This window comes from Etheostoma cragini, chromosome 7 (genome assembly GCF_013103735.1).
Source record: "Etheostoma cragini isolate CJK2018 chromosome 7, CSU_Ecrag_1.0, whole genome shotgun sequence".
Taxonomy (NCBI): Eukaryota; Metazoa; Chordata; class Actinopteri; order Perciformes; family Percidae; genus Etheostoma; species Etheostoma cragini.
The window spans coordinates 16838706-16852378 of NC_048413.1; the positions used below are offsets into that span (position 1 = coordinate 16838706).

The window sequence follows — 13673 nt, forward strand, 5'->3', positions numbered from 1 at the left end:
GGCATTTTTCATGTCTGGGCATGCCAGTGGAAGTACCCATCTTCCCCTTTGATTAAAATTCACCATCCAGTGTGTTAAGTGACCACTGATTGCAGTGGTGACCCAATAATATAGCTCCATTTGGCTCCTGAAAGGTGTGAAATGGCACACTTCTCCCTGAACCCCCCTGTCTTTGTTTTTGGGATTGAATTAACAGACAACACAGGCAACTCACAAAAGGTGTGAGTCCCACTGGTTATTCAACCCCCCCCCCCCCCCCCCCCCCCCCCCCCCCCCCCCCCCCAGTCTGTGACACAGCCCCAAACTCCACCCCTGTTAGCAGACACACTCTCACCGGCCTGATTATACAGCCCTCACCCTTCCCACTTCTCTCAGTACAAGTCTAACTGCAGCAGGAAGCGCACTCTTGGATTACACTCGCCTATCACAGGAGTACAGTTTGTCTTCAGAGCAGCTCCAAGCCCCACAGAGCACGGCAGCATGGGGAGCAGCATGTCATGTGTCCCCCAGCACAACTTCCGATTCTCCAGCAAGAGTTTTATACGCCGAAACAGGTACGAACAAACCAACTTGTCCAGGTTTTCTTACTGTACTTGTCAGTGGGTGATGCCACAGGGTGCCAGTTTTTAGACTCTGCGTTTCAGCTGGAAAGAAATTCTTTGTTTTTCTCAGTGTTTTGAGCACTTGGGGTTAAACAGAGGTTGTTAAATTTGTGAGTCCAGGGATACAGGATAGTCCCAAAGTTGTGCCTGAGCAGTGCCGTCTGGCCAACAGTGCTGATCCAGTTACCATTTGCCTCCTCTTTGCATCTAATCTGCCAGTTGTTAGTGAATGTGGTTTCCCTCCAAAATCAGGACCTGACCCCATTCATTATCATGATCAGACAGCTGATATATAAGTTAATAGCTTGTAGTGATCTGACCTGATTCTTTGAACATGAATATGGGGGTTGGCTGGCATTGGTTAAAGGTGTTCTAGTTATCTTTAAACCTCCAGGATTATATGCCTGGGCATGTCACCCTTGGTACAGCTCACTCTGCTGGACCACCACATCTTCTAACTAGACTCTGCTCCAGTCTTCTTCCCTGTGCTATGATGATTACGGGTCTGGTTTTGTCATATGTGCCATGTAGCTCTTGGTTTTCAAATAAAAACAGGGGCATGGCAACTCAAAAAAAAAACAAAAAAAAAACGTGTTTCTGAAACCTAACGGCTTATGCTTGAACACTGATACTCCTTCCAAGTTGGGTAGAACTCGTGGACAATACGTTCAGTGTTCCAGTTTCCTCTGTACCCAACTAACTCTTTATGTTGATGAATAAGGCCAGGCTCAGGTATTCCCCACAGAGAAGAGGAATGAGTAGTGGTTGAATGCCGCAGCAGTAATTTAAAAATTGCTGGGTATTCAAATGAGCTATCTGTCTTATTATCTACATTCCTCTTTACTTTGTGATTGTGGATTGCATAAGGTTGCATGGTTTTCATATTTTGAGCATGAATACATTGTAAAACATAAATGTAGTGGAATAGCATCACTCACAACAACACTAATCAATGATCGTTGCTGGACATGGACTTCCTGATTAGACAGACCTTGATTCCCACCACGGAAACAAAAGCCTGCGTTGTTGCTCTGAGGACACTGGCACATATACGTATGTGCAGATAAGGAGATTATCTACAGGCGTAGATTGTAAAAGTAGTACCCCAGCCTTGTCGTTAAAGTTAGGGAGCTTCCTCATTAAGATGTGACACTAATGGTAACAGATGAGGGTCATGCAAAACAAAGGACATTGAATGCTGATTTTTCTATGCATATCCCCGCTATCAGAAACACAAGACCTGATTGTTCTTATCATTTAAATGGCTGGCATTGATGGAACAAAGACAAGGGGCTCCGGTCAGTTCATATCACATTAGACACAAATCATGATTCAAAGTCATTAATCTGCTGTGACTATTTTTTTAAATCTCAATCAATATCAGTGATTCAAGACTTAGTGTGTAACTTAATTACTATGGGAATAAAGTGAAAATAGAAAAACAAGTTACATATCCTGGATGTAATACTGTTGTATTTAGTTTAACTCTCCATGTGACAACAGTAGACAAGGAAGGAAGAAACAGAAAATATTCCTCACTGCTTTAAGAAAACAGAATAGCAAACATAGAATAGATGCTGAACATTGGAACACGTGTTTTTTCTCTCTCTTTGACAGCAGTCGCCTGTTTCGCAAGAATTACCCCCAAGAGGGACAGGAAAAGTCCAACAGCATCATCAATATCCTGTGCACTGTCACCCCCAGAAAGGTAAGAGAAACCATCAGCTGGCAGATGGTGATAGCATAATATTCATGCTATATCTTTAAGTGTCAACCTGTGTATGCTTTGATTTTAGTGGTGTCTCTGACTGATTTTTAACAGCAGTTCTAACTGGCTTGTCATGAATGTCATGTATAAAATTCACTAACAATTTGACTTGTTGCAGGAAATGTCCCCTAAAGATCTGCAAAAGATCGACAACATAAAATGGGATCCTCCGTTCCCTTATGACCCGGCCAGTGGCTGGAAGAAGAGTAGCATCAATGTGAAGAATTATGGACGAATGATTCACAGCTCCAAAGTTCGTTTTCGCTTCCTCCACTGCCAGGTGATTGGAACAAAATTACTTTTTAATGACTCTATGTTGAAATGTCAGGAAAGCAACAATAGAAAAAAACAAAACTAATAGTGCACAATCCTTATTGTGGTTAATGAGGTCAATGACCAAGCCTACAATGACACATCCTGACAGTCATCTATGTGAAACCTATGAGTGTCAAAAGAAAATCGGTGGAAAGCAACAGGATGTTGCTCTGCGGGCACCAAACAAAGACGGAAATTCGCTGTTGGTATAGAAGTGGTGGCTGGCTGTGAATAATCCAATCTGTTCTCCACAAAGCGGACCACAGTTTGTGTTTGGACATGCTTGCTTTTGCTGCAATTGTGAAACATCTCTGAGATAAAACCTCAGGGTAGAGAGAGTTCCTCTGATCCCAGAGACTGATAGAGGATGCACCGGCTCCTCACTGTGGGAACTGCAATTTGTCAGAGCTTTGACACAACAGCTGTCTAAACTGAAAAAGATTGATTGAATGTATGGCGTCATGATGGCAAAAGAACACATTGTATTAAAACAGAATATACTACCAGACAGGAAGGAAATCACTGATGAAACCATACATGACTTTTCAAAGAAAGAGAGGATTACTGTAAAAAAAAAAAAAAAATACTTAATTGCATTTTTTGATGAGAACATTCCCTGTTGGTGCTTGAATCACAAGACCAAGATGTTCCAAAATAAAAAATAAATATATTTAAGGAATAATTCATCTCAAATCTCATTCTTCATATGAGACATCAGAACAGACAACAGAGTACAATATAGGTTTCTAGACATGTGCCTATGTGCATGCAGTTTCATTTAATCAACACCAAACCAGCTGATTTGACCAATTAGTTTTCTAATTAAAAGTGTGCCAATCTGTAAAAATCAACTGCTGTACTGTACATGAATATTTATAATACTGTAAAACAGGGATTATAGTTTTCTTGCGAGACATTCATTCACAATCATCTGTGTCTTAGACTGTTTCAACTTTTAACTTAAATTATATCTGCAGGACGTACATGACTGCTACCTGGATCTCTTCCAGACACACCTTCATTTTGTCTCCAACAACACAACCGGACTGACATACCAGGTGAGTTTTTAAAAATGTTTTTAAGACAGGTAGTATTATCACAATCCTACCTTCAAATCCAAGGTTGAGCAAGATCAGCTAATATCTCAGCGTTGATTGTTACAGTTTTAATATCCCTGTAGGGCAGAGTTTTACGTTTTGTTGTCATACCTTTTGACACGTACCCTGTCAACCAGCTTTGTGCTGGTAAACAGAGAGAATGATGGTGCTTCGTCACCTGTCTCATAAAGCATGAACAGCCCTAAATTATAATTTCAGTGTCTGTATTAGTCAGAATAGATGACGGAAAATGTCAGGCAGACATGAATAAATCATCAACTTACAAGGCTGACATCAGCGATAAGATGATTAAATTCTTTGTTACAATTTAAAGCTGAACAGTTGTCTCAAATAGAGCAAGGGAGGTGTTGCAGAAACTGCTTTTGGTATGTGAATGGGAAAATGTTTTTTTCTGTTCAAAGAATGGTGATCAAGATTTTTGTTGTTTTGTGTTCAGGGAACTCTTCCGTTAAAAGAACTCACCATCTGCAACTTGCAACAGAACTGCAACCACAGCCAGCCCCAGGAATTTGCCTTTCAAATAAACGGTAAGTTAGACTTTACTAAAAAGGACACAAGTGGGTGTTGGCACCAAGCCCTGGAATGTTGTAATCAGTTTTTTTTAGTTTTACTGGTTGTGCTGAATTTAGCAAATTAATCAATCAGACTGGATCCAGCTAATCCTTCAAAAATAAATAAATGATAAAGAAAGACAGAAAATAAAATAGAGTTGGAGCAAAAGTCCTGGTCTTTTTGCTCATATTTCTTTCAATTTAATGCTCCTAATCTGTAATTATTTCAACCCCTGCTGGTGGTTGGCTATGTTTGTCCCTCTGATCAGTAATGGATCAAAGTAAAAACTCTCCTTACTTACAAAACCAGAAAGAAACCACACACAATTTTCAAGCTGCAGCATTTCCAATGTTGTCACATTCCAGTGATTCAAAGGTGCCGCAACCCGCTTCACCTCCATTCAACCCCTAGACTAACTAGAGCTGGGCCCCCTTCACCCTTGGTCAGGGGGCCAAACCGGCCTCAAAAGCCCCGCTTGTTAGGCAACAGGTGCACTTCAGTCAGCCCAGCTGTTGCGCAGAAAAGCCAAGCTACCGCTCTTAGCCTTGTCACTGCATATAATCTATAGCACATTCCTAAAACTGCTCAGGTTAAGGCACTGTGCCAACGTCACTTATCTTTCAAACTATGAATGAACAAAACCAATCTGAAAATAATAAGCTGCTGTAGTGACTAAGAGGGCTTTGGTTCTTGCCTGGGAAACAACAAAATTAGTAAGTCAGGGATTAGGTAAAATTACTCCTTAAAAAAAATCCCTTGTGTGAAAAGTCATGGGTGCGTGTAAGGTTTCAGTGTTCATATATCTTCACCCTTAATATCTTACAGAAATCTGAACACATCTCTGCTGCCATAATAATGACACACTTTGGTGTTGCTTTCTCATTTTTTACTTTACTTTTTAACATTGCAATTTCCCGGATCAAGCTTGTTATTTTGTGGTATTGTATTACACATTGTTTTCATTGTTCAGTGTGAAGCTTATTAGTTAGCTTATAGGATGCATCACTGACGGGAAACATGCAGAGGAAGCATGACCAAATTCTGAGTCAAATGAAAGATCTCCTGTAGAGATTTCCTCCTGCTTTTTCCTCTCGCTGAGCTGAGAATATGAATCAGCTTTGGCATAAAGTTGTGTTAGAGTTAGAATGTGATAAACTAAACACAGCATGAAAAAGTCTGTAAAGATTCCCGAAAGCCTTCACATGGTTTGAGTTAATGTGGCTGTGAAAGTATAATGATTTTTAATTCTTTTTAATATTTAATGAGCTCTGTAAACTGACTGACAGTTTGAATGAGAGAGTCTCGTTATGTGCTCTCAGTCCCAAGACTTTCCATATAACTTAATTGCTTGAAATGTGGAAAAGCATAACTTTTCAAGGGAGTGCTATGGTCAAGGTCTACCCTTAAGAACTCGGATCAAGTGAAAGTCAACAGATGAGTCAAGAGTGGCAGCTTACTAAGGAGTGGTTGGCTATGGTTCCAGACAATTACAGTACAAATCAATGGGGCTGGAGAAACAGGCTATCTTTGCTGGTTATCTCTGGTATGTGTGGGACTGATAGATAGAGAAGGATTCCAGCTCTTTTCATCTCAGGTCCTATCTATTCCTCCTGTAAAACCAGTTTGTGGGAGGGAGAGACAGCTCGGATTTTTTTAACGCCAAACGAAGCAGGTCAAGTGGGATCTTCCATTAGAGGTCTTACATGTGGTTTTCCGTGTTAAAACATGTGTTAACATTTATTGTGCTTATTGCACATGTTCTGAACAGCAAGAAAATCACACTGTGAACACCAATAATGATTCACCACCAAGGCAGAAAAAGAAACCTGGGTGACACGTTCCCTTTTTGAACTTGTGACCTTTGCCCTCCCCACAGGTGTCAGCCTTAACCCCATCATTGTCTACTGTGCCAAACAAGAAGAAATGGACCTATGGTTTGGCCTGCTCAAAGAAAACATTGAGGCCAATGGGGGCACACCAATTGCACCCGAAAACTTCACCAGAGTGAAAGTAAGTTTACCAAAACCTTACTCCAAATAGCCTTTGTTAAATTATATCAGGCTGCATTACAGAAAACTGGCTTCTTCAAACAAGAACTTGAGTGTTGTCATCTTTTAATCCACCTGGTGGATCAGCCAGGAAAACAATTTGGCTTTAACCACTTCTGATAAAAAAACAGGGAGTGCGTGAGTGTATAACTTGCATGAGTCAAGTAGGTCACTGCTGGCTCTCCCTGAGGCCTGGATACTAGTCCTCATGGACAGCCTTTATTACATGAACCCTCACATCTGCAAAGGGCTTAAGTGCTGACTCCACAACCACAGGTGGGGAACTAGCTGATGACACATGACCCTAGGTGTGTCAAGACAGAAGAAAACAACTGAACTGATGATGCTTTTATAAGCCTATAGCTTAGAAGCCTTGTTAAACAGTGTTTAAATTTGCTGAAGGGCAGAGCACTGTTCATATTTACTTTGCTGATGACGTTCTCATGCACCTATCATAGCTACACCAGGACAAGACTCATGAGGGCAGAGAGGAGCTGAGGAACTCCATAAATAGAGAGCCCATCTACGAGTGGGAGGGCTCTCAGCGAGACAGCCTGGGCACCATCACCTATGTCACTAAAGTCCGACTGCAGCACCTGCCCTGTCAGGTAAGACATTACTACTGCATATCAAGAGTGAATCACTATGAACAGTCACACGGAAGTAACACAAGTTATCTCTGCTGTTGTCTGGAATTATACATGTAACTCAACATACATACATGTTTTCAAACGGAATTTTCTTACATGATGAATAAAACTGGATAACACCAGTCTTAAATCCAGGTGACTCACATAGTTTTTAAATTGTGCAACACACATTACGTCAAAACATGAAAGGAGTCAGTGGAAAGGGTGTAGTCCATATTTTGGCAAATGGTACCTCTCTTACTGATTTAACACTCTTTTCTTTATTTTCCTGTCAAGCTGTAAGACTGTGTCAGACACCTGCAACCAACTGTTGATATGACTCGATATGACTGAACCAAATCACAAATAAATAATGCTGATAGCAGCCAATAAAAACAGTAGTCATGACACGGCTTGCACGGATATCAACAATTAATTCACTGTGGGAAACAGCGGCAGCCCTATTGAAGTGTGTGAGATTTAGGGCCCGGGTGTGCGAGAGGCATTTGCCCAGCTCACGCAGTGACTCGACTCACCTCACAGCTGGAATGTCAGCTGTCTGTCCAGACACACCCTCCCAGAGGGAGAGGAAACATAAACTCTCAGTCTGCCGCACCTTTAAATGCCCCACTAACTGGTTTGACTGAAGATCTTACTGGGATTTAAACTGTGCCTCTCAACAGAGTATTAAAGGATAATAAATGTTTGCACCAGGTCCCACGGTTGCCTCTCAACTTTGTCTTGAATAACGTCAGAATAACTGGAGTTATCATGGCTTGTTTTCTTAACTTCAGAAGAAAGTAACTGGTGCCATTTCTTCTTGAACAATATCAAAACGTGAAAACATTTTGATAGATACAGAGGTACAACAGAGTTAGATACATTACTTTAAATTTAGTTTGCTTTAGGTTTCACTTTTATTTTGTTATGCCAGACTTGATCATTTTCCTTTCACCTTGCACATTTCAAAAAGAAATTCACTTAATAAACCCTCTTGTTGCCTTAAAACTGTTAACATGTATAGTTGACTACCTTTTGTCGTGGGAGGACTTTTGACACCATAAAGTCATGAATGATTTAATGGTGAAAAAAGTATGCAGGGAACATAATATTACAGTATTGAAACATCTACACACCCACACACACAAAGATAATTAGCAGCTGTAATCTTGTGTCCACAGGAACAGAGTGACAGACTGCTGGTAATGTACCCATCAACGCTGATCATCCTATCAGAGGAGAATGATAGGCTCTTCTACAAGGTAATACTGGGGGTGGCTGTGGTTCAGTGCTAGAGCATAAATGTGTGTGAGTGTTTATTTGATGTGGAGGTGGCACCTTGTACAGCAACCTTGGCCACAGTGTATGAATGCGTGTGAATAGTGAACAGTTGCTGTACTATGTAAAAGCGCTTTGGGTAGTTGTTGAGACTAGAGAAGCGCTATATAAGAACAGTCCATTTACATTTACATTTTATTGAACTCACTGAACTTTTATTAACTTAATCATGTCCTGGGTGTGTGCAATTAAGTGTTTGCATAAAAGATGTGTGTTAAAGAATCATTATGATTACAGGGAAAACTTCCACTCAACATGTTTACTGTGACCACACCCTGCCAAGACGTAAAGCCCAACACCTTTATGATTGAAGGTAAATATACTGAATCAGTTGGCTGTTCTAGTGCAGTGTCTTTAGCACACTGGCATTTCAAAAAACATGTTAAGGGGATTTAAATGAGTGTACATTCTTATGCATGTTTTACGCTAAGTGGCGCTTTCCATATATCTGCTAGCGTCACAGAGTGTAACCATGAATGAGCTGGTTTTATCCCCAGTGAATAACAATCTGACTATAGCACATTCCAGTGAGACAACGGACCAAATGACATGCTTTGTCCCCCCCCAACTCTCTTCCCAGGGACGCTGATCAATCCCATAGTGGTGTCGTGTCTGGATAGGGCAGAGTTCTGCGACTGGATCCAGCATTTCAAAAGTGCTGACGTGCCCGTTCTCAGCCCCCCACCCCCTGTGTATGACATCATCTACACCCCGACGAACAGAGAGGTAAGGCCCACCCTCCTTCCTTTCAACAATTACACAACTCAAGTATGAAGACACGTGATAAAGACAAATAGCATGGCCCTGCTTCTTTTGGAAATTTACATTCAACACAAATATAATTTACAAATAATACTGAACTAAGTCAACGGTCTAATAGAAGATAAATAAAAGATTTTTGTTTTGTCAATTGTTGTAGTTTTATAATTGTTTGTCCTATTATCTCTAGGCTCCGCAGTTTGATAGGTGGAGTGGAAACAGCCATGGACGCACTGATTCTCTTAAGTTCAGCCAGTCACAGAGTGGATGCGGGTCCCACAACCTTCCCGTACCCATTCACAATGACAATCCTCTCTCCCCAGGGTACTCCGAACCCCTCTGTGTAAGTCAGCTTTGTGCTTTTGGCTACTTCTTAAGTTCAAGTGTTTTTACTAATAAACTGAAGCAAGCACACCAACACTACAATATTTGCACATATATAAATGTGGTTAGTAGTTAGTTGTACATTGCTAAAGAAAACCTTGTGTTTGTTTAGGTGAAGCTGAGCAGTAACACCTTTCTTTTAAAAAGTTAATTATTAAGGGAGGTCTGGAGACCAAACCACTCCTCCTGTTACAAAGAATCAGGTCATGATCCTCAGGCCTTCCAATAAAAACAATCAAAACAGACAGTCATCGTTCCCAAAAACGGCAACTTTTGGACGTAGAGCAATAAGAGTCCCTTGGCGCGTGTTGAATCAGTAGTGAAAAGCTTTTTTTCTAAACTTCAGTCTCTTTAAGAAGTACTAAAGCACTCTGCCTTATCAGGACTTTTGACCAAACTTCCCCGGGAAAAGGGGCTATGTAGGCCGACGGCCCATCCAATTAGCTTAACTGAAGAAGGCTCAATAACCAGAAGATTGTCCTGATCTGAACCACGGCTATCCCAAATAGATTAATACTCAGGCAATTGTGTTTACTAAAAACACAAATAATTCTAAATAAAACTAATGCTGTAGATGGGAGAAACAGTTTACAATACATGATGCCACTTGTGTTGAAAGTCTTGGCTGACTTGTGCCCTGGGTGCGTTTGTTGTCACTACAGTACAGCTCCAGTCGTCCCTCCTCGACAGAGACGGCCCACCTGGGCAGCAGGACTAACAGCGTGTCTTCCCACACCAGGCCCGAGCGCGACCTACGACCTTTGTCACTGCGCTACTCTTCCCCCCAGCGCAGGTCCTACCTCCAGCCTGTTGAGAGCTCAGTGAGGTCTCAGGTCTACAGCACACCCTACTCTGCCGTGCATCATGCCAGCCCACAGCGGCTGGAGAAAACCCCGCTTGTCAAGGTAATTCAGTCTGGCATCTAACTTGATAACTAAATATTCCCCTGGAGGCTGTTGACTTATTTTACATGTCAAGCGATCAGTAACTAAAATAGACGCACTAAGCAGTCAGCTTAGAGGGGTCAAGTATATAGTCTTTTATAGTCTTAACATATAGGGTAATAGAAGCATTTGTGCAGAATTGAAGTTGAAAGATTTATGTTTTTGATGGTGCTTGGGGGGAAGAAAACTACTACAGCTCATAAACAACACTTAAGCCACCATACAAAAAATGTACTATACTTAATGGGTATCCCTACATTACTATGGCAGTTAGGAGTGCAGTTTTTATATACAACACTGACAACTGAAAGCATATTTGTGAGACAACAGATTGCTGTCACACAAGCACTGCTACAGATTATGACTTGCATTTGTCTAAAATCTATATTTGGTAATATGATCCTACAGTGTGGCTTATTGTGATGTGACTAATGATTGCATTCTGTGAGAAAGAAAGACAAATAGCGGCAGAAAGACGGGGGGATAATTGGCAATTGATTTTCCTGTCACTGCTTGGTATTTAACGGTTTAACTCTTTTGTGATCAGTCCAACAGCTGGAGCACTCCTCAGACATCCCTGAACTACTCCCTGAACGCCCTACAGCGCCACTCGGACATGTGCGCCCCCAGACAGCCCTTGTCGCCCCTGTACGATGAGCCCTGCAGCCCTGAAATCTACTCCCTGAATGAGGTCAGGCCAGTGGTAAGTGGGTCAACGATACTGGTTCAATATATTGAATGAATAATATTCATTGCAGTTTTATTTAAATTGCAGTTTTTAAATATATATATATTTGCCAGGTGAAATTATCCCTAATGTTAACCATCAAAAGTCCTGTTTTACATGTTTATAGCTTCCCTACTTTGACACATGCCCCTTTGTTTTTAAGCAGCAGAGCTGGCAAGAGCCAATTGAGCAAAACCACCGCCACCACCAGGAGCAAGGCCCCCAGCTCCTACCCTCATCCTTCCAGCTCCGCACCCCTCCCATGGGAAGGCGCTGCAGGAGAAGCCTGGTCCTGACCAACCCCCAGGGTAAGGCCCTGGGCCTGGAGGTAGAGACTCCTCAAAGCCAAGCAGAGCAGAGAGCCGAGTCTGTGTCGAGGCTAAAGCTGCTGTCTGCACCAGGCCAAGTGCAAGAGCAGGTGAGAACCACAGAGATACTCATCTCCCAGGACACTCTGGTTTCTGGAATGCTGTGGCACAGTGCAACAGTAACGCACTGTAAGATAGCAGTGTGTGTATTGTTCAGCAACTGATATTTAAACAGGTGCCACAGATGAAAGATATTTTTGGAAACATGAGAAAATGTTTGTTATATCTGATTACAGGAAGTGACTTTCTTTTGTTTTCACATCTTTTCATAGAATGTCCTCCCGTCGAGCTCTGTGAGGAACACCTCTCAGATGCCTTATGGTTACTCACCAGGTAAGAACTCCAAGCCTAAAAATCATAAACCTGACAAACAACCTCTGTTTATGTGTGAAGTGACCGTGTGCGTGTATGTTCAACAGTTTATAATAAGTGGTTATATGCTTCAAATCATTCCAATAAAGATTTTTTAACTTGTCAAAAAAGTAGATTTCTATTCAAAAACAATGGGCACTGCTGCAAGATGCAGCTATAACACTGCAGTATCATATTTCCTCACAAGTGTGAGTTATGAAAGCCCTCACTAGCAGCCGCCTTTCTCAATACTACCAAGAACCAAAAACATTGCTCACACTCCATTAATCCTTAAATTGAGCACTTTGGATTGATTGAACTGTTGGGTCTTTCAGCGGGTAGACAGAGAGCTCAAGGCTACTTTATTGAAAGTGCAGGAAGTGTGCAAATGTGCCAATGAAATGGAGCTCTAAATTCCATTTATGCAGATGTCCCATGTGGGGGAAAGCCCAGTGTAAGAGAACACTTTTTCACAGACAGGCTTTACTCCTGCACTGTGATTGACAGCACACAACTGTGTAGGGTCACACATGTATCTACAAGCTCTTTTATCACAACTGAAAATGCAACTAGAATTGACCTGGTAATAGCATTTCACTGTGATTCACATCTTAATTCTCACATGTGCAAATTATTTAATCTGACAGGTTGCATGTTTCTACACAATAAGAAAGAGTGTATGAATATCAAATGAAGGTGGTATAGTGGTGGCATGTTACACTACCGGTTTTACAGTAAAACTATATGTTGGTACAAGGCCAATCACACAATACTATGTTGGGACTGTGTCCAACTTTATTCAGTCAATCATTGTTTGAAACTAAAAGCCTGGGAATCTTCTCTTGTTCCTATAGATCGCCACTCGTACCTTGAACCCACAGATCTAGAGGACCAGGAAATGGACTATGACAACATTTGGGAGTATGACTGTGATACTGGAATGATTCAGCCAACGTCTGGAATTTCGACACACTGGACAGGATTAGAATTTGGGGCCAGAGGCCTTGGTGCCATGGCAACCCAGCAGAGATGGTCATAAAACAAAACAATAGCCCGGCACTTGTCTGGACGTGTGCAAACAACAGATCTCTATCAGTGTGATAATAAAAAGCCAACTAGCACAGCCTGTGTTGCTCCCGCTGCATATAGCATTCACCAACAAATCCCATGAACTGCATCGTTAGAGGTTGGGTAGTCAACCAGAGGAATTATGAGTGCAGGAATGAAGATGAACAGGCTAAATCAAGAGATTATGAACTATGACTTCAACTGTCCGATATGTAGCAGTCAAAAGAGAATAAAGCAGAGAGGCTATTCTGTGTAGCTTTAATGTTATTTTGTATGTATTATATAAATGCACAACAGGTTTCTTATGTAGTGCACAAACCTCCAGTTTTGTTTTAATATATTTAAGTATTTCTAACATACTGTCCAGTTTACTTTTTGTTCTATATTTCGTTTTACTTGATTTAAAGCTATAAAAAGCATTCCATCAGAGCTTGTTATAGTAAAGGATGTATATTTTTGTAAATATTGTAGATTTATTATTTTATTATGCTACATTATCAAGGCAAGTAGATGTGGCTTCAACTCACTGCCTTAAAGGTGCTAATATTACTAGCACTACAGTACTGTAGAGATATCTGTGGCTTAATTTTTCATTTTTGTTTGAGGTGTTTATTTATATTTGGAATTAAAACTGGAAAAATTAATCAACAAGTATATCTGTTTTTTCTTGTTCTAATTATTTTCTTTAAGTGGCTGTAATCA

At 41.1% G+C, this 13673-nt stretch overlaps 1 protein-coding gene across 2 annotated transcripts; it reads left to right on the forward strand.

Moving 5' to 3' along the window:
* Positions 1–357: 357 nt before the first annotated feature.
* Positions 358–13605, forward strand: plekhn1 (pleckstrin homology domain containing, family N member 1). Of its 2 annotated transcripts, none has more exons than XM_034877524.1 (16): positions 358–554; positions 2220–2310; positions 2489–2650; positions 3663–3743; positions 4240–4330; positions 6232–6365; positions 6862–7011; positions 8214–8294; positions 8608–8683; positions 8951–9096; positions 9320–9472; positions 10176–10418; positions 11005–11160; positions 11348–11602; positions 11825–11885; positions 12758–13605. In XM_034877524.1, the coding sequence occupies exons 1-16, from the start codon at positions 481–483 to the stop codon at positions 12940–12942; spliced, it is 2139 nt and encodes a 712-aa protein (XP_034733415.1). In that variant the 5' UTR covers positions 358–480; the 3' UTR covers positions 12943–13605. The 2 variants fall into 2 exon arrangements, with proteins under 2 accessions (XP_034733415.1, XP_034733417.1); XM_034877526.1 differs by having other exon boundaries at positions 11351–11602.
* Positions 13606–13673: the final 68 nt, after the last annotated feature.

Coding starts and splice junctions, on each gene's coding strand:
- plekhn1 (XM_034877524.1), top strand. CDS start 481: ATGGGGAGCAGCATGTCATGTGTCCCCCAGCACAACTTCCGATTCTCC. Junction 11,161..11,347: donor TGAATGAGGTCAGGCCAGTG/GTAAGTGGGTCA, acceptor TTTGTTTTTAAG/CAGCAGAGCTGGCAAGAGCC. Junction 11,886..12,757: donor GCCTTATGGTTACTCACCAG/GTAAGAACTCCA, acceptor TTGTTCCTATAG/ATCGCCACTCGTACCTTGAA.